This window comes from Macaca mulatta, chromosome 3 (genome assembly GCF_049350105.2).
Source record: "Macaca mulatta isolate MMU2019108-1 chromosome 3, T2T-MMU8v2.0, whole genome shotgun sequence".
Taxonomy (NCBI): domain Eukaryota; kingdom Metazoa; phylum Chordata; class Mammalia; order Primates; family Cercopithecidae; genus Macaca; species Macaca mulatta.
The window spans coordinates 162,915,914-162,936,677 of record NC_133408.1 but is presented as its reverse complement, the minus strand read 5'-3'; the positions used below and the strand labels follow the sequence as shown (position 1 = coordinate 162,936,677).

Below are 20,764 nucleotides of genomic sequence, written 5' to 3'. Positions count from 1 at the left end.
AGGCCAGGCATGGTGGCTCACGCCTGTAATCCCAGCACTTTGGGAGTCCAAGGCGGTTGGATCACATTGTCAGGATATCCAAACCATTCTGGTCAACATGGTGAAATCCCATCTCTACTAAAAAAATACAAAAAATAGCCAGGTGTGGTGGCAGGCACCTGTAGTCCCAGCTACTCAGGAGGCTGAGGCAGGAGAATCGCTTGAACCTGGGTGACAGAGGTTGTAGTGAGTGGAGATTGTGCCACTGCATTCCAGCCTGGGTGACAGAGCGAGACTCTGTCTTAAATAAATAAATAAACACATAAATAAATAAAGATTAGAAAACAAATCATCTAGATGCCCTTTGAGTCCTAAGATGATAAGATATTGAAGGGCATAAATAACTCAATCTGATGTCCAGCTTGTTAAAGGGGAATTTTAAGGCTTGCACCTCCACTTAGTTTAATGTGGGGATTTCCTTGGGTTATCAAGCTACTTACACTGTGACAAATACGGCTTCCTGCATCATGCTAGCACCAAAATTGACATCCTTTTCAATATACCAAGTACAATAAAGATCTGAGGATGTTCTCCGTGGAAAGAATATTGCTTTAGGAATTACTAGACCAGGAATAAAATTGTGGCTTCTCAGAGGTCAGATAAGGGATCATTACAAGTCCAGACCCATTCTCAGTCTCAGTGTCTTCAATTGTAAGATGATAGAATTTACCCAGAAAATCAGTTAGATCCCTTCCAAGGCTATAATTCTAATACATCTGGGCCTAAATTGAACACATAGATGTCAAAGTAAAAAAAAAAAAAATGTTGACCAATGGAGACCGACTGATGCCACTAAAATGTCAAATATACGCATTCAAAGACAACTTCAAAATATTATCTTGGCTGGGATCAAAGCTGGTAGTTCGTAAGTACCAATGAGTTACATGACTTAGATGGCAACCAGCATTTAAAATTATGAAGGGCTCCAGAGCAAAATCTAAAATGCAGCCTGTAATTTCTACTCATTTAACAATACTCCTAAAAGTTGAAGTCGCTGTATATCAAATCTTGAGTATTTTTTTTTCCTGAAAAACAAAACAACTCAAATTTATTTTTGTGGGGTTTTATTTAAATAATTTCAAGGACCTATGAATAAAACAGCATGTTATTCATCAAACCAGAGAGACTGAAGCCAACTATGCATATTTCCTTTGAAAAGCGAAATGCTTTGGGAGGCTGGTAGGGTGTATCTCCTGAGGTCAGCAGTTCGAGACCAGCCTGGCCAACATGGTGAAACCCCTTCTCTACCAAAAATACAAAAATTAGTTGGGCAAGGTGGCAGGCCTGTAATCCCAGCTACTCAGGAGGCTGAGGCAGGAGAATCGCTTGAACCTGGGAGGCGGAGGTTGCGGTGAGCCAAGATTGTACCATTGCACTCCAGCCTATGTGACAAGAACAAAAGTGAAAAAAAAAAAAAAAAAAAAAAAAAAAGAAAGAAAGAAAAGAAAAGAAAAGAAAAGAAAAATGCTGAAATCAGATGAGGTTCCATGCCTGTGGCCATGGTTTCCATTCCTAGTTATATGAGGACTGACATTCTCCCTTCTTGATTCCTCTTTCTGCTTTTTCTCCAGAATTGCCATGGTTTTATTAGTAGTGAGAAGATGGTACTGATGATTTAAAAAATAATTCTATCCAGATTGTGGGAGCAGCATGTGGCAGTCCTCCTGCTGAAGCAAATGTGTAGAATGTCACTGACTTCAGCAGGTGGGCATCAATGGGGAGAGGCCAGCTGCATACTAAGTGCCCCTTTCAGGAAATCCAAGCCTTTGGGGACTATTCAATTGTGCAGGTAGCAATGCAGGATACAGGAGATGGCAATCCCAAGTCAAAAGAGTCTCAGGTTCTTCATTGCTACATTTAATGACTTTATAAAATATATATGCAACCATTGTCATTATTTTAAAATGGCACACCACTTAAAAAGGAGAAATTAAGAACATAAAAGGCAAATATATTGAAATGTGCTCTCAATGAGGAAAAACAAAATCCCATGAAATGCATACACTAGGTAAAGTCCGGAAATCATGATCAGTGATATGTTTAAACAGTCCCCTTGGTGTCCACTATCTGTTAGACACTGCACAGCTTCATGCTCCAGCTAATTTTTCAGTGTCCGTTTCCGTCTGCCAAGGTGTTTACCTCCAGAGATTTTAGATTGACAGATGGAAATTATCAGCCACTCCCCTGGCAGACTAGCATACATTCTGATTTGTGTGTTGGCTATTAACACAGTTAACTCACCCATTATAAATGACCCCAACATACCTGAGAAGAGGAGCTCATCTGTCAGTGCCATTGAACTTATGTAAATGGAGAGTTTGATGCATTGTCATAGGCTTTGTCAGTTCCTTTGTGAAGGCATTAACCTTCATTTGTAGCAAAGCCAATTTGGCTTTCGACTTAACTATTTATTGTCTGCAACCAAAATGATAAACTACATATGCAAGGTACTAGGTGGAAAATTGTTTCTAAGGAGACCCATCTCTTTCTTTAACTATGATTTTCTCTTCTACAGATTGCTCCCTAGGTGGCCCATAGATTAGTTTCTTACAATAGTAGTATTTATGTTATGACTCATGACAAGGGGTAAAAGTTTGAGACTGACACTAGTCAGTAATTTAACTGAGATTGCAAAAAAGCAATTATTTCCTAATTGATCATAAATGTTGCACTGTCCATTCACTCACATTCAGGCATTGAGGTGTATGCACGAGGGTGATTATGAATGTATAGGCTTGCCCCAGCTATTTTACAGAAGAAAATGTCCTTTCTGTCTATACTCACACAAAATGTAAACTAACTGAGCTACTCACAAACATTCCAAGAGATAATCCATAAGAATCTAGCCATTTTCTCATTTCGTTCTTCCTCTGGAAGAATTTTTTTAAAAATCTACATCTAGAACAGTATTTCACAAAAACTGTTCTGTTTTGAAGACACTGGTCTTCAGGACAGAAAATTAGTAAGGAAAGAGATCACTAAAACAAGCTGCTGAAAACGATAAAAAGTGGCAGTTACTATTGGAAATAAACAGAAAGATTATGTTGTGGGTGCTTTTAGGACATATGACTAGAGAAACTTAAAGAAAAAATGTAATAGAGTTTTACTTCTTTTTTAAATTTTATCTTAAGTTCCGTGATACATGTGCAGGATGTGCAGGTTTGTTATACAGACAAACATGTGCCATGATGGTTTGTTGCACCTATCAACCCATCACCTACATATTAAGCCCCGCATCCATTACCTATTTATCTTGATGCTCTCCCTCCCTCCACACCCCTGACAGGCCCCAGTGTGTGTTATTCTTCTCCCTGGGTCCATGTGTTCTCATTGTTCAGCTCCCACGTATGAGTGAGAACATGCAGTGTTTGGTTTTCTGTTACTGTGTAAGTTTACTGAGGATAATGACTTCCAGCTCCATGCATGTCCCTGCAAAGGACATGATCTCATTCCTTGTTGTGGCTGCATAGTATTCCATAGTGTATATGTACCAATTTTCTTTATCCAGTCTATCACTGATAGGCATTTGGGTTGATTCCATGTCTTTGCTATTGTGAATAGTGCTGCAGTGAACATATGCATGCATGTATTATTATAACAGAATGACTTATATTCCTTTGGGTAAATACCAAGTAATTGGAATGCTGGGTCAAATGGTATTTAAGGTGAGTTTATTTTACTTCTAAGACTAGGCTTAGTCTCTGACCATGATCAGTCCCCACACTAGTGTAAAACTCAAGTTTAGCATACTTTGTGAAAATTCATGGATCTGACCCCAACTGTCTCATACATTTGCCAAAGGTACTATTGGATTGATGGGTCAAGTATTTACTTTGTATATTCAGAGGTAGCAGTGTTCAGAGATAGCAGACCAAAGAAAACATCTATGATCACGTCACTCTCCCTGCCCTCAAATAATTTAACTAGTGGGCTAAAACTTATATGCATGGAACAATTAACAACCAAGATACACAATAAATACATTTTAAATATATAAGATCCAGTACATAATAAAATGTTAGTTAGAGATAAGTAGCACATGGCAAAATTTCAATGGTACAAAATAACTTGGAAAAAGGAAGAGATTGGTAAAGGACGTCATAGAAAATATGCAATGAAAATAGAACATGAAAAAGTGAGCAAACCAGGCAAAAACAGAAAAGACAGAAGACATTCAAAAAAGGAGATGGAGATAGAGGTGAAAAGCACAGATATCTGTTATTAACAGGTAGATTCATATTGCATGAAGGGAAATTCATATTGCATGAAGATGATGACGTTTTGCAAAAATATCTTCCTTACAGCGAGGTGGTAGTAAAAGAATTTCTTGTTTACGGGCTTAATTATTCTTTGCAGTTTTAAGGAGATGTTCAAATGTGGCAAAACCAAAACAGTCCAACAAAAAGCTTGTGCTGAGGTGATTAAGCAAGAATACCAAAAGCTTGGGCCAATAAGGTAAGACACACACACACACACACACACACACACACACACACACACACACACAGAGAGAGAGAGAGAGAGAAGAGAGAAATGCTGTTTATACTGCAAGTAGCTGTTGAAAAGCAAACAAGCACATAATTGCTTGCAAGATATTCATAACACTTGATTAGGGCCCCAAATTTGCTAAGCTATGGAGATTACAGACTATAACTCAACATGATAAAACACATACCCTGCTAACTAAAATTTGCCAGGTAAAATGAAAAGAAGCTGAGAGACCCCAAAGAGGAGTAAGGGCTTTTTCAAACTGCACTGATGCTCTCAAATTATTGACACATCTAGTTCTTACAGTGTTTAGTGTTCTACTGAGCTCACTCCTGACAATAGCCCAAGGAATTTCTACAAATGTCCTGACTTAGAAAATAAGAAATGATGCCGTTGGAATTTTTCCACAGGTATCAAGAAATTGTGACCTTGGTCCTCTTCATTCTAATGGCTCTGCTATGGTTTAGTAGAGATCCTGGATTTGTTCCTGGTTGGTCTGCACTTTTTTCAGAGTAAGTTTTGCATGCTATGTTTGTCAGCCCTTCCTGTTTTATACTCTGCTTCTCTCCTATGTGGTTCCTGTAATTCTGAAAGATTGGATGAGGTATTTTTCTTTCTTTCCCTTGAAAAGATATTTTAAATTCTAATATTTTCAGGAAAAAAATTATAAGGAATGAGATCTAGGATAAGAGCACAGGAAGCATAACCATACTACTTACTCTGTTACTAAAAGGCAAAGTCCATTAGACAAAATTATTCCCATCCCTACAAAATTAGAAATCTAATATGTAGAAAGGCTATGTTCTGTGGTAGTAGGGAGCATAGATTTCAGAGCCACACTGCTTGGGTTCCATTCCTGATTCATCCACTTACTTTAGACAAGTCACTTAATTCTCGGTGTCTTCATCTGTAAGACGGAGATAATTATAGCATTTAGAATAGTGCTGGCCTTCTCCCTATAGGAAGTGCTATACTAATGTTATTATGTGAAATAAGTACCACTCAATGCCTCTTAATAATCTGATATAAATTTATATTATGTGACTTTTACCCACTTTGTTTTTTAATTCTGTGGAGGACTATTTGTTTGGTTTAATATCTTGTCTTTTTCTTCATTTATTTACATTTTTGCACTGGTTCACTATAAGTTCAGCCCAGCCTCCATTTCATAGATAAGGAATTTCTGAAGAAATAATAAGACTGATTTTAAAAGCTGATGCTAGAAGCTAGGTCAGAGTTAATTTTATATCTCAGTGTCTTATACACCAGTAGTCAATTGCTGAGTCGTGTAAAGTGAGGGGGAAGAGTACAGCATAATTTTCTAAATTAAGGACCATCCTACATGTCAAAATAAATAATTTGGTTGTGAGATTTGTGTTCCCAATCTTTCACTGAACTACTCTAATTTCCAAATTCAGCACATGTCTTACTTGAACTTCCTATCTCACATTCCCCAGCAAAAAATAATTTTTTTTTTTTGTATTTTGGGGTATAAACCAAAATTGTTTAGGTCATATGTATTTTGCCCACATAGAATAAAGAAATTCTTCCCTCCTTGAATCAGAACCTTCTGGTTTTATAGGCATTGCCAATGTTTCTAAAGGGTGCGAAGTCTGAATCCAAATTCCTAATGACCGCACAAGTCAAGCAATGCAATATGGTGGTATGTTTTAAAGGATCGGCTTCATTTTTATAAACTGTTTGATTCCCTCAGAAATAAAACTTCTCTTTTTGAGAGGTTTAGATATCCAATTATTTAAATCAAATTATTATGTAATATTTAATTAGTACTTTGTGGTTTTATGGTAGGATCTAGATCAATATAAAAAATAATGCTTTCCCCTTTTAAAATCCAACTTCTGTCATCCTAGACAGGGAGAGTCTTTATCTAAACACCAGTGTGTAAGAATTAAATGAAATCAGATGATAGTTAATAAAGCCCAGGCAGAAATCCCAATAGGAAATTCAATATAATCAGCTTCTAATTTCTGTTTCTTATAGGAAGAAACAGGAGATGTTTTGTTTGTAGAAGGAAAGCAGTGTATTGGCTATGAGCAGGCACTCATGCCACCTACAATTCTGAGAGAAAACAATAGGAAAGGAACAAAGGTTTGAGAGAGGATGGGATTTTAAAATATAAATCTAATTGACAAACCCAAAACAAATAAAATTTGCATAAGCTTAATAGTTTCTAATGCTGAGACAAACTAACTGCTTTCCTGACAAACTAAATATAAGTTATAATATGATAAGAATAATTTTAAAGTACTTTGAAAATAAATTATTTCAGTATTTATGCCTTGATTTAATTTAATGTATATATTTTGTAGGATATATTTGTTATGTAGAGTTTCAGGCATTAAGAATTTCTAAAGCTAACATGATATATCAATATTTATAGCTACCACCTAATGTTTTCATTCCATCTGTTTGTACCTGGACTGATTTCAATGTGTCTTTTTATATAAAACAAAATCTGGTTACATGATGCCTGGCCCAATTTGCCAAACATTCAACCAAAAATTATACTGAAATAAAAGAAACAAGGTATAATAAAATTATAAGTATCGGTCCAGTTTGTAGGATAAATTATGGTAAGGTAGATTTTTAACTAATAATGAAAGAAAATGTGTCTATACTTAAAGAAAGTAGACTGCTTTAAAAATTGCTAGATTGAGAAAGATACAGCATTTGTTTGGCTTTTTGGATTTTTCAAGTAAATTATAGAAGTAGAGAAGCTTCTGTAGTGTGTACACATTACTGAGTTACAAGATAGTAAAAGAATCTTTAGCATGGTACATATTTCTTCTCAGGCTACAGAAATGCACTAGTTAATATTGCTGACTTTTAAAACTAAATTATAATTATTAATACCTGTTTCAGTTACACCTGGTCTCCAGGTTCTTTACTGTTGAGACTTCTGGGAACCTGTCTTATTTGTTACAACGGTCTGGTGATTCTAAGACCCCGTCTGTTCCTGAATCAGCCTTAATTTATACGGTGATCGTTTGTGAGCATTGGCTAAACCACTCCAACAATTAATATTCTTGATTGAATTTCATGTTGTACAAAGCATTAAGTAGGTTGTTTTCATTTGTATGATATAGTTAGAGCCTATAACCACAGAAGCAGGTGTGATATCTCAGAAAACAGATCAATTCCTTTTCACAATTTATAGAAGAGTTTTAGGGGATCACAGAAACATCATGCCTTGCCACAATTTAATAGAAGGATGCTATAAATCAATTACATGGGGCTTTCTCTGCTCTAGCAATGTTTCAACTTCAAATCTTGATCAATATAATTAAATTAAATAATTCAAAGAAGAAATTGTTTAACAAATTGTAAGCTTATCTAAAAGGGAAATTTGCCACTTTGGCCTAGTATGTCAGTATATGTATACGTGGTATTGAAAATAAGAAGAGACATATGGGAACAATAGGACTACGGTCTGAGATTATTGTTTTTAGTGTTATGTCATTTAATTGGGAATCCATATATTTTAGGGCAGATTATCGAGAATAAATAACCTACACCACCTAATACTGATAATAACCTACTACTGATATGTTATTAGCAAAATTGGTGTTTTAGCTCATTTAAATTCTTGATGCTATTTTTAATATACGTATTTGTCCCTTTTACAGGTACCCTGGTTTTGCTACAGATTCAACTGTTGCTTTACTTATAGGGCTGCTATTCTTTCTCATTCCAGCTAAGAGATTGACAAAAACTACACCTACAGGAGAAATTGGTTGAGTATCATTTATAATTCTGCATAAATTTAACAGAAGAGCAAAAATTATAAAATTCCATTGGTTTTGCTTGGCACCTAGAGCAGAAAGAAAGTCTATGCTGGCACAACCCCTGGCCTAGCATGCCCTATTTGCAAACTGCAATGCTATCTTCAAGCCAGCACGTCTTCCACCTGCAAGACAGATCATCTTACTTTGCAAAAGTGAGAAGTAGATTTCCTTTTGTATCATGGCTAGGGCTCTGCTACAAGCAATACTATTTGACCCATGGTAAACCCATTTCAAAATTAATCTTACTATTGGCAAACATAGGAAAAAGAAATTGGAAGACACTGCTTCATACCTTGGTAATGAATGCACAGGTTCTAAAAAGGTGATGAATTTCAAGAGAAAGATTATTTACATTCTCAAAGTAGTTCTGGAACAAAAGCTAAATCAACCTCATACAGCCATATCCTAGGATCACAGCTGAAATAAAAGGGCCTTGTGTGGTGGCTCACACCTGCAATCACAGCACTTTGGGAGACTGAGGCAGGAGGATCACTTGAGGCCAGTAGTTTGAAACAAGCCTCGGCAGCATGGTGAGACCCCAGCTCTTTCAAAAAATTTAAAAAATTAGCCAGGTGTGGTGGCACACACCTGTAGTCCTAGCTACTCTGGAGGCCAACGCAGGAGGATCACTTGAGCCCAGGAGTTGGAGGCTGTAGTGAGCTATGGTTGTGCCACTGCTCTGGGCAACAGAGGGAGACTCGGTCTCTAAAAATAATGATAGTAATAAAAATAAAGAAAAGGTATTCCGCAACAGCATTCATTGTATTTACAACACATGAACAAAGAAGTGTGCACATCTGCCTGAGCATACCATCCTCTCAACACACACTCACTTTTTAAACACAGGATTCATCCATGTCTTTGCTTTACAACGCAGCATGTTTTGAGTAGTCAGATTCCTATCTTGTCAAGGTGGGACAACTAATTTGTAATTGTCTGGAAATAAACTAGTAGACTTGTGGTTTTGTTTGTTCTTATGGGGATGGAACTGGGATTTATGTAGTTGTGTTGGCCCACCTGATTCTTGTCAGAATCCATAAATGACTAATGTGTCAGATTTCCAGGACATATGTGACCAGCACAGCAAAGAAACAAATGTATTTTGTTTTTCACTTGAGATTAGAATATCTCAATGTGTGTTAAGGAGGTGATGCAATATGGAGCATTGATTCCTATGAGACCCCAAGGACTCTGACCATTGCAGTTAAAGCCCTGAGGTCCGGTGGTGGCAAGTCTGAGGAATCCATGTTTGGCTTTAGCTTCCCTGGTTTCCACATCTGAATTCCCTCCCTTAGAAAGAGACTTGCTGCTACCCACCTTTCTCTCTCCTCTCATTCTTCAAAACCTCTTCTCCCTGCTAAACTCATTCATACAAGACTTAAAAATGACAAATAATACATAATATGTTAAATTTTAAATAAGAGGCACATTTCAGAGATGTTTACATTTTAACAAGATATATGACCTTAAAGTAAGAAACCTGGTGACATAATTTCAGTCATCAGTGAGGATGGGTTAGGTTTGGAATTGGGGGAAGGTGATAGGAAAGAAGCTGATTAGTAAACTTAAAATCTTAACATGTAGAAGGCTGCCTGTTATACACATGTTAAATGGGCAGAATATGTCCTTAAATGAACTTATTTATCAACAAAGCAATGGAGAGGTCAGAAGCCAAAAGAGAAATCTTTATGATAATCCTTTTGTAAGCACTTTAAGGACCTCACAAATAATACTTTATTTAATCTGAATCCTGAATCATTTTTAAACTGAAATCTTGGTGAATCTATCATGATCCTCCTTATGACTAAAAATCTAATAAAATGTTCAAATATTAATGGATATAATTAAAATGCTACAAGATGCTCTTAGAACCAATGGAATATTATGGACATTTTGCATAGCAAAGATTACTATAGTCTAATACACTGTGCTATTCACAGTTGGCAAAGATGTTAGTGGAATGAATAAATGAATGAGTGAGTGAATGAATGAGTACAATTATAAGTGACAATGTTATAATTTATTGAAATATATTCTATAATATTACGAGAAGGATTTTTCTAAGTTATAGAGTTTTTTTCTTTTTTATAGTAGAACGTTCCATCTAGTCCAGGTGGAAATTACTCAAACTCCAGATTAATTCCCCTCTTTAAAAACAATATAGGAATATTACAAACTTCCTGTAAGATGGCTACTTAGGATGCTGAAGTAAATGTCATATTGTAATATTTTAAGCAATGTGTAACTGTAGGATTTTTGTTTTGCAGTTGCTTTTGATTACTCTCCACTGATTACTTGGAAAGAATTCCAGTCATTCATGCCCTGGGATATAGCCATTCTTGTTGGTGGAGGGTTTGCCCTGGCAGATGGCTGTGAGGTAATACTCTGTGTGTAAGATATTTAACAATTAACTAGACTGTTCAAAAGAAGAGCACAGAGACATTCAATCTTTGGGCATATTCAATTTCACTCTGTCATTTTAATGTTGCAAATTTTGCTAGCTATGCCGTGAATATACCACACAAATGAGGTGAGTTCAGAGTTCAAGAAATGTTACAGGCTGCAAGCAAAAAACATAGTTTTTATGGTGCTCAAGAATGTCAAAAGAAATAATAAAAAAAAGATTAAAATTTTAAATTTATGAAATAGTATTAGAAGACTAGTAAGGAAAAATGTATATGAAAATATGTAAAGTGACTCCTAATGAAATATACTTTTTGTTTGCTTATGCCTTTACCTTATTTCATGATGAATTTGAGTAGCTCTTGGACTTCAGTATATCATGATGCTATTTGCTGTTAAATAAAAAAGAGAATTAGAAATAATATTAGCATTAAAGATACTTAGTAAATGTTTATTGAATAAAGTCTGGAGAAAAATTCACATAACCCTTTCTAACATTATATTACATCTAATCTTAGGAAGAAATAAAAACACCATGAGATGTTGGTTGACTTTATTTGACCTATCTATCCAGCTGATACAAAGCAGCAGTTTGAGAAGGCCCTCATCCCTCGTAATTGCCCTGGTCTTTGTAGAGTTGTTGGAAGAAAATTATCTTCTCCCAAAATTCCATGAAAATTGATTACTCCTAGATTAATTAAAAATGACTCATTCTGGTTTCCATAGACTTATTTGAAATATTCAAAGCTTATGGCTCTTCCATTTCCTTCCTCAGTCATCAAATTGAACAGAATGGTGAGAGAGGTTCCATGTTCAGCCCTTTGACTCCCAGGAGGTTAAATTTCTATGCTTCTCAAGACAAATCACTGTCTCTCCTCTTCTTCCTGAAGAAGAGGAGTAACTTACTGGAAAATACTCCTGTGCTTCTAATTTTATTGACAATTTTTCAGCACAGAATTATGTGTCTGGATTGGATCCTAGACACTCAAAGTGATTTTGAAAGCATCAGCCAGACCCTAGCATACAAATCTGAGGAAATGAAAAGGTGTGGACTCAGTCTGATGCACAAGGTTCTCTCAGTAGAAGAATTTGAGAATCCAGAGAGGGAGGTCTAGTTTGCTATAAAAATCTCCGTATACAGAGCCAAATGTCTACAGGATACCCGGTATAACTCTACCTCTAAGTGGCCAGATTGAAGCCATGAGCTTCAAGGGTATGGCTGTGGACAAATATCCCCCTAAAAACTGGACTGTAAAAAATTTGGAGGCAATTATTTTTCAAAACTTTTATTCCAAATTGTAATTAGTCTGGCAAGTGTCCAGAACCAGATAACCTTTCTAGTTGGGAACAGAACAGTGAAACAGCAACTACTGTGGAATTCACCTCATTGAAATTACTTTTCTCTTAAATGCCCCTTGGTTTTTGTTTTAACATGATTTCTTTCTCATGAGCAGATAGACAATTTCAAATTCTTATCAGTGAATATCTGCTCTTCAATTTCCATACATTCCTAAAATTTTCTCTCCTAGGTTAAACATGAAAGATTTATTTTTTATTTCAGATATCCGCTAACATTGCAATAACAACAAAAACATGTCAATCCATAAAGACTATATGACAGGGATAAGAAAAGGCAAGAAATGTTGATCATATTTAGAACATGGAAAGAGGACATTTGAGAGGAACTGACTTTGTACAAATAGAAAAATAGTGAAATATGAAACATACAGCCTGGCAAAACAAAGAGCCAACAAGAAACATGCTGGTTATCTGTACCATCCTGGCAGACCTCAGGAATTGGAGGCAACAAATAACTCTGAAAGCTAGAGTAAAAGCCAGAGCTGAATTTGGAGGATGGCTTAAAAAGTGTATAAAAATCTATGGGCCTCCCAGATACTTTCCCCAGTCCTGCTGTTGTTCTCTATCCTCCCTTATAGAAAATTGAGATTTACTTTGTAGCAAAATTGAGTCAATGAGACACTGGCTCACAAAGAGATAAGAACATTAGAACATCAATCCAAAATGTTCAACAGTCAACTAATAGGCATTTCATAAAAAAGGGAAAAAAAATAGAAAGGAAGAACATTTCCACAAAATAACAAAAGAAATTTCTTAGAGCTAGAGACTTTGAGATTCTGGACTGAGAGAGCTACTAAGTACCCAACACCAAAGCACTTTATGTAGAATTTTGGAACCGTGGGGATGAAGATACGATTTCAGTGGCCTACAGGTAGGGGAAACAATATGTAGTATAATCATTTCCACATCTCATTAGACATAGATAAAACCTATTCTTAAAGTATACCTATTCTAGGATTAATTTTTGTCAATGTGACTAAAATGGTGGATAATCTTTTTCTACCTAAAAATCATAGGCAAAAACAAGCAGATAAACAAAAATACAAGCCAAAACCACGCATGATATCTGGTACTCACATCTGGGAATTTCTGTGCCAGCTTTTGATCTGAGAATATACTGCTCGTAATTAGAGTATTTCTTATGCCACTTCTAGTTGTCATAAAGATTCATACATGCAATAGCTCATTGAAATTTCACAAAAGGAGGATTTTCCCTTCTATGTAGGGAGAAACACAGACCAACATACTTGCTAATCTGAGTATAGCCAGTTTTTCTGCACTATGTATAATGAATCGAAGAGTAGAATATGATCAGGCTTCTAAAGAATCCAACTGGAAACCACAGGAAATGGAGTAATGGCTTAAAAGTGTGGAGTTATAATTATTTTGAACCTAGAATTCTACAAATGCAAAACAATAAGAACAGTGGGAAAAGAAAAGCAAAAGGTTTTCAGCATGCAAAGACTCTTATACCAATTCTCAGGAAGTTATAAAAGGAAATGCTTCCCCAATGCAAAAGAGTAGATTAAAAAATGATTCCCACAAAGTGGGGAGGAGAAGGAAAGTCATAATATGATAATAAAGAGGGGTCCCAGAACAACAACAGTTGAATAGATTTAAAGGGTTTTAAAGAATAGATTTAAAGGGATTTAAAGAATAGATTTAAAGATTAAACTAAGCCAAATGGAGCAGGAGGAGGAAATATTCCAGAATAGATATTGCTATGAGGGAACATGAAATGACACCAATTACCTGATATGTTTATCTATTTGTGGGGAGTTTTTTAGTTTTAATTTCAGATGAATTAGTGATAGGTACTTGGAAAACTAAGCAAATAGAATGATGAGATAGTTATTTCTTGTGGGGAAGGAAGAGTAGAGTAAATGTACTGATAGTATGCTAAGTGGTATAGCTATGAACAATATTTATTTAATCATAGTGGTAAACATTAAATATTGATTTAACCAAAAATGTTAATATGTGAGTGTGGAGGAATGAAGAAACAAAAAATATGTGTTTGGTGGATGGTGTAAGAGAGCTGAATTATCACATATTAGAAAGTCAGCAAATAATGTCTAAATTTTAAAAGTAAGCAAAAAATCATAATTAAAATATTATTTTAAAAGGTAACTATGAATACCTAAATATAGCTAGTTATAAATGGCTAATAAGGGTTGAAGGTTGTCGCCTCTGCAGAATATAACTTAGGAATAGAGAGAGGTAAATCAGAAGGCCTGCTCTTCTCTTAAAGCCCTCTATATGATCTATTAAAATATCCACATATATAAATTAGATAAAATTAAAATGTAATTGAAAAAAGTGGGACTACATTTCAAACCTAAACCACGTTCATAGTGTTAAAATAAGACTGAGCAATAGCTCCTTCCTACCAAAGCCACCCAGACCTATCAAACCACAGAAAAATGAGAGATTAAAATTATATTTTAGAAAGTGAGTTTTCAAAGCAAATAATGCTTTTTATGGATTTTATTGTGTCTGATTACAAAGAATTATTCATGAATAACAAATATTGCAAATTTGTTTTTTAGGAGTCCGGATTATCTAATTGGATAGGAAATAAATTATCTCCTCTGGGTTCATTACCAGTATGGCTAATAATTCTGATATCTTCTTTAATGGTCACATCTTTAACTGAGGTAGCCAGCAATCCAGCTACCATTACACTCCTTCTCCCAATATTATCTCCATTGGTGAGTATCTCATTTATTCCCATTTTTACTCTTCATTTTTTTTTTTTTTTTTTGAGATGGAGTCTCGCTCTGCTGCCCAGGCTGGAGTGCAATGGCCGGATCTCAGCTCATTGCAAGCTCCGCCTCCCGGGTTCACGCCATTCTCCTGCCTCAGCCTCCCAAGTAGCTGGGACTACAGGCACCCGCCACCATACCCGGCTAGTTTTTTGTATTTTTTAGTAGAGACGGGGTTTCACCGTGTTAGCCAGGATGGTCTCGATCTCCTGACCTCGTGATCCGCCCGTCTCGGCCTCCCAAAGTGCTGGGATTACAGGCTTGAGCCACCGCGCCCGGCCTTACTCTTCATTAAGAGCAGTGTTCTGCTTTGGAATGCTGGTTCTCAGGCTGTGATATGGAATCTTTTTTTATCTAAATGGGCCTCCTGTAAGTAACTTATAGGGTGATCTTTATTTGTATTAATGTTTTCAGAGGACCTTCACTCTAGGTAACTGTTTTTAAGTTTTCATGTTCAAGCAGCGTGATGTTACTTTTTCTCAGTCCAGTTTTTTCCTTTATAAATAAGAGAGACGGTCAGACAAGATCCATTTCAGATATAAGACGTGGAATTCAGTGTTTGCTGGTAACTTAAGTATTTAGATCTCTACCACTGACACTTTTGCCTCTCAAACATTGTTCCTAAATTTCTGAGAAGTGGTTAATATAAGTGATTTGCAAATGAATGAAAAACTAGGCTCACACTTCAGGCTTCAGGCTTAAATATCTTTAGACACAGTTTTCTACTGCCCAGGGAATAATTTTTTTTAAAAGTAAGGGGTTTGCCGAGAGAGAGAGAGAGGGAAAGAATGTCTTTTCTTCTTTTCTCCATTTAGGTAGCAATTACAAGAAACAGCTTTAAGTAAAATGTTTTTCTTATTGGGATGGATGGGTTTGGTGAAAGGAAAGCACTTTAAATTAAGAAGAATTGTCTTTCTGGAATTGTGCCACTACAAGCTCAAAGGGCATATGTTGATGTTCTTAAGCTGCAGATTGAAAGTAGAAAACATGTAGGCTGTGAATATTGGTACAATATCATTTTGTATTTTTTTCTGTTGTTTTTTCTAATTGTTCTTAACATGGAAGAATTAGAAAATTATGTGTTGATTTAAGAATGGTAGTAACCTTCCTATGTGATGATGCCTAAGCAAATCTTGAACTGCATATATCACAGAGGCAGTAAAGTTAGTAGTGTAATGAGAAGTGCTAGAGCCACAGGGACTTGAGAACCTATTTGAGCTCTGTTGCTCACCAGCTGCATGCTCGGACAAGTTACTTTAGCCTCTCTGGGCCTCCATTTCTTTATGTTATTTGAGGTTATAGTAACCATCTCATAAGATCATTGTAAAAATTGAATATATATGACATTTATTATATTTTGTATTATATATGAACTATATTATGTGTAACTATATGAATATATACATGTATGTAAACATTTAGCACAGCACCTAGCAGTAGATAAGTAATAAATGATTGCTCTTTTTATTTAGTTTCTGGAATAAATAATATTTTATTTTCTAAATGAACTGGACTATAATGTTTAAGTGGGCATCCATAACTATACAAACAATAAGAGGATGAGGTATTTTCTTAAAAATATTCTTCAAGTTATAACTGCAATAATGTGTATAATTTTATGTCATTATGTTTCAACCTGCTTCTGGGAAGGCTTATTGTAATACATTTGTTCATTTTTTTATGTTTGGTGTCTACCTTCAAAATTTTACTCAGACTCCTTTTTATCTCTTACAACAGGCTGAAGCCATTCACGTGAACCCTCTTTATATTCTGATACCTTCTACTCTATGTACTTCGTTTGCATTCCTCCTACCAGTAGCAAATCCACCCAATGCTATTGTCTTTTCATATGGTCATCTGAAAGTCATTGACATGGTGAGTTAGCTGAAAAAATACTATCAGAACCAACACACATCTTGGTGTGTGCCATGTCTTGAGTTATCTTCCCTTTTAAACACCAGTCAACCACCAGGAAAAGCATGGCCTGAGTTCTGTTTATGAAGGGGTGTGCATGACTAATCACAGAATTATTTTCAAGAGTGATAATCAGAAGTGAACATGCCATTAAAATTTATGGTCACAAACAGAGAGATGTTGAAAGCATCAGTAATGCTTTGGAAGAAGGAAAAGAGCACTGAACATGCTCCACACGACAGCGTAAACTTACAAGTCAACACTAGGATCCAAACTGATCTAGGCAAAAGGAAGAAACAGGGTTAAAGAAATCCAGCAACCAAAACAACACTGTAGTTTGCTATCACAAACATTTATGCGACCAACATTTCCTCTGAATGAGACACGGGGTCAGTGCCTGACTGATGAAAAAGTATCTTTCTTGTTTTGATTTCAATACCAGGACCTAACATGAAAACACAAGCAAACAATAATGAAGAATTTCACTGATAAAGCATGCACATTTTTGCCAGATACAAAAATACTTGCAGAATATTCAGTACTTTATAAAAACTGGCTTGAGAATATTCTAGTAGTTTCCACATCTTCATCACCTATTTCCAAACCAACCCAAACGATAATATAGCCAAAGTAAATTCAGTGAGCTTCCTATGCAAAATACAGTTTCAAGGCAAATCCCAGCTCCCTTTCTTTCACACAGACCGCTGTTCCTAAGCCCCTGCAACATAAACATTCTAGAACTGCCTGTACACAAAAATAACATAATATCCATTTGGTAAGGAAAATGTGCACAATACAATATAAGTAATGCCGGATGTATGTGTATTAAAAAGGATAAAACTAGGATTCTGAGATAAACAAGTGGCTGGCTTGCATGGACAGGGAAGAGGGCATCTGTTATCATCCTTGCTCGGTATTCCTCTTTGGCTTCAGAGTTCCATGTTTTAATGCAGAGAATGCAGGAGTAAGCACATTCTCTCTGTAAAAGGGCAGATGATATTTGAGGCTCTGTGGGGCCATCTCTGTCACAACTACTCAACTCTGCCATTGTATCATGAAAGCAAAGAAAATATGTAAACAAATAAGCATAGTTGTAGTCCAATAAAACTTTATTTACCAAAACAAATCAAGGGCAGTAGTTTGCCAATTTTTATTTTAATAGATACAAAGCAACTCTGAGATTGTTTAATGGACTGTAGAATAATGATATAAGAGCTAAAACCATGAGAACGCTAAGAAAGATATTAAGGTTAAATTAATAATCATGTTGAGCAAATATAAAAGATACAGTTGTCATATGGTGTCCTGAATCTTATTCATTGAAATATAAAACCACAAAACTGAAATTCTGATTTAACATGAAATGGCAGATTTCTAAGCGATTTTCCTCTAATCAGAATTACTTAGGTATATTCCTAAGAGGAACTTCTCTGAGAGTCTTCAACTCAATGATGTTTAGTTAGGGACAGATTTTTCTCTTGCTATGAATGGAGAAGAACCCCTGGATTTAAGAAATGATGAGTTAATGGGTGCAACACACCAACATGGCACGTGTATACATATGTAACAAACCTGCACGTTGTGCACATGTACCCTAGAACTTAAAGTACAATTTTTTAAAAATGGCAATTTTTACTAATCATTTAGGATGCATGTAAATCCAGCATATACTTTCTACAACAGGATTCTAATCTCCTGTAGGCTTTCTTTTGGGACACTGACATTTATGCTTTTTCCTGTTCAAGGTTAAAGCTGGACTTGGTGTCAACATTGTTGGTGTTGCTGTGGTTATGCTTGGCATATGTACCTGGATTGTACCCATGTTTGACCTCTACACTTACCCTTCGTGGGCTCCTGCTATGAGTAATGAGACCATGCCATAATAAGCACAAAAGTTCTGACTATCTTGTGGTAGTTTCTGGAAGGCATTAATAATTGACTGTAAAATGTGGCTGTAAATAACTAATGACACAAATTTAAATCAGTTATGGTATAGCTGCTGCAATTCCCATGAATACCGGAAACCTGCTGTTATAACTCAGAGTCAATATTAGTTATTGTGGTGCAACTAAAGACCATCTATGTGCCTTCATCAAGAAGCCCACGTTTGAGATTTTGCTCATGAACCATCTGCAACTTGCTTCATCATAAGAATAATTTATAACTTGACCTTTAAAGAGATTAGAGCATTTGTTTCATCTTACAGCTGGAATTCAATGTAACATTTTAAATGCAATTTATTATTTCAGAAACTTCCCATGAAACTAAAAATAGAAAATAAGATATACAAGTTAATTCGGTACTTGGATAAATCATTTCTGCAGTGTTGTTCAAGAGAATTTGCTGAGAAATCAAAGCCATGGTCATCTGGTGACACAGAGAAAAGTTTAATCTAAATGATATGTGCACTTCCTCATTTAAAAAATCCAATTGGATTATTCTTAATATATACATGTAATATGAAAGTTGAGATTGAAGCAGTAATTCCAAAATTATGGCTGAATATACTAAATAACAGAAAACTTATAGATAAGATTTATTTCTACTGAACTCTACAGTTAGAGTAATATAATTCATACTTTTATGATATTGGCACACTGAGAAATTCATTTTGTAGAGCTATGGATAAGTCTTGCTATGATTTGCACTATTAATACAGTATTGTTAGAAAGGAAAACTAAACACTATAAAACTATTAACACAGTTTTGTATATGAGTAACAACTTTGCTTATCTTAGTTCAGAAATGCATAATGTCATATGTTAAAAATAAAGAGATGTAGAAATCTAAATGAATTATCACTGTGTATACAGACATAGAAAAATCACATAACTCCATTATGTAAACAGTGCAATGAAAAAAGGAAAAAAATAAGGAAAAAAAGAATAAGAATGAAAACTGCTGACATATTACAAAAGAGATAAATAAATCATTTAAGAGCAAATCAAAAAGAAAAAAACGAAACATTTAAACAAAAGTAGGATAAGAATAGTCTTCTAGAAGTCAGAATGTGAAAAAGAGTGAGTTTCCAATTACCCTGATGTGACCATTACACATTGTATACAGGTATCAAAATATCATATACACCCCCAAAATATGTACAAATATTCTATATCAATAAATAAATTTTTAAAATAGTAAGTGCTATTGGCATTCCAAAATTCACCTAAAGGAAAAATGATCAAAAACAGAGTAATGTGCACAGTTAGCAAAAGATGCAGATGTTATATCATAGCAATTCTCACACTAAAAATACAATGAAAGACAAAGCAAAAAATAAACCTTTGCTATTTTTAATCTTCATTGGCACTTTCTAGATGTTACTGACCTTGTCATTTTTTATTCAAATAAGATTATTTACAAACTTATTCTTGAAACTAAATATAGTAAAGAGGGTTTTTAAAATAATATTTCTTTTTAACATATACATTATTAATTGTCCATGTTCATTATGTATCTATATTTATTAATGGGCCAATGCAAAAAATTAATCATTTCTTCAAAGAAAAATTTGTCCATGTAAAGCTTAAATTATAATATTGCTGCTTTGTATAACTCTTCTATGTTTATTCTATTCACTTGTTCCTTTATATTTTACACATGTATTTAAAATCTGCAGTATTTATTACATTTCTGCTTTTTTCTAGTCATTCAATTTATCACTGCTGAATTGCGTCAGATCATGGATGCATTTTTATTATGAAAAAATAAAATGACTTTTCAAATTATAATAAGTTTTGGTCTCAATAAAATAATGTAAACATTTCAGCTTGGATAACTTTAATGAATTACTTCCAACAGCTGCCAGCTGAGTATATGAAAAATAATACTTAGTGAAAATTTGTTCAATTGAGTGGTATAGTTCTCTTACCACAGCTTTATGTTTGACATATCAAAAATAACTTAAATGACCCATTTCACATTTGTTCCATTTACATTAAAGTTGTCAAGTTCTTTTATTTTGAGAGTTGCATACTGTCTTTGAAAGTT

General features: G+C 35.0%; 1 protein-coding gene across 1 annotated transcript in view; it reads left to right on the top strand.

Moving 5' to 3' along the window:
• Positions 1 to 20,505, top strand: part of SLC13A1 (solute carrier family 13 member 1) — a 92,420-nt gene extending 71,915 nt beyond the window's left edge. The window contains exons 9-15 of the mRNA XM_001085242.5: positions 4,396 to 4,494; positions 4,938 to 5,039; positions 8,175 to 8,281; positions 10,601 to 10,710; positions 14,645 to 14,806; positions 16,598 to 16,735; positions 18,520 to 20,505. Coding sequence (XP_001085242.2) covers positions 4,396 to 4,494; positions 4,938 to 5,039; positions 8,175 to 8,281; positions 10,601 to 10,710; positions 14,645 to 14,806; positions 16,598 to 16,735; positions 18,520 to 18,657 — 856 coding nt within the window. The 3' untranslated portion in view covers positions 18,658 to 20,505. The remainder of the gene's footprint in view (positions 1 to 4,395; positions 4,495 to 4,937; positions 5,040 to 8,174; positions 8,282 to 10,600; positions 10,711 to 14,644; positions 14,807 to 16,597; positions 16,736 to 18,519) is intronic.
• The last annotated feature ends 259 nt before the right edge of the window (positions 20,506 to 20,764 follow it).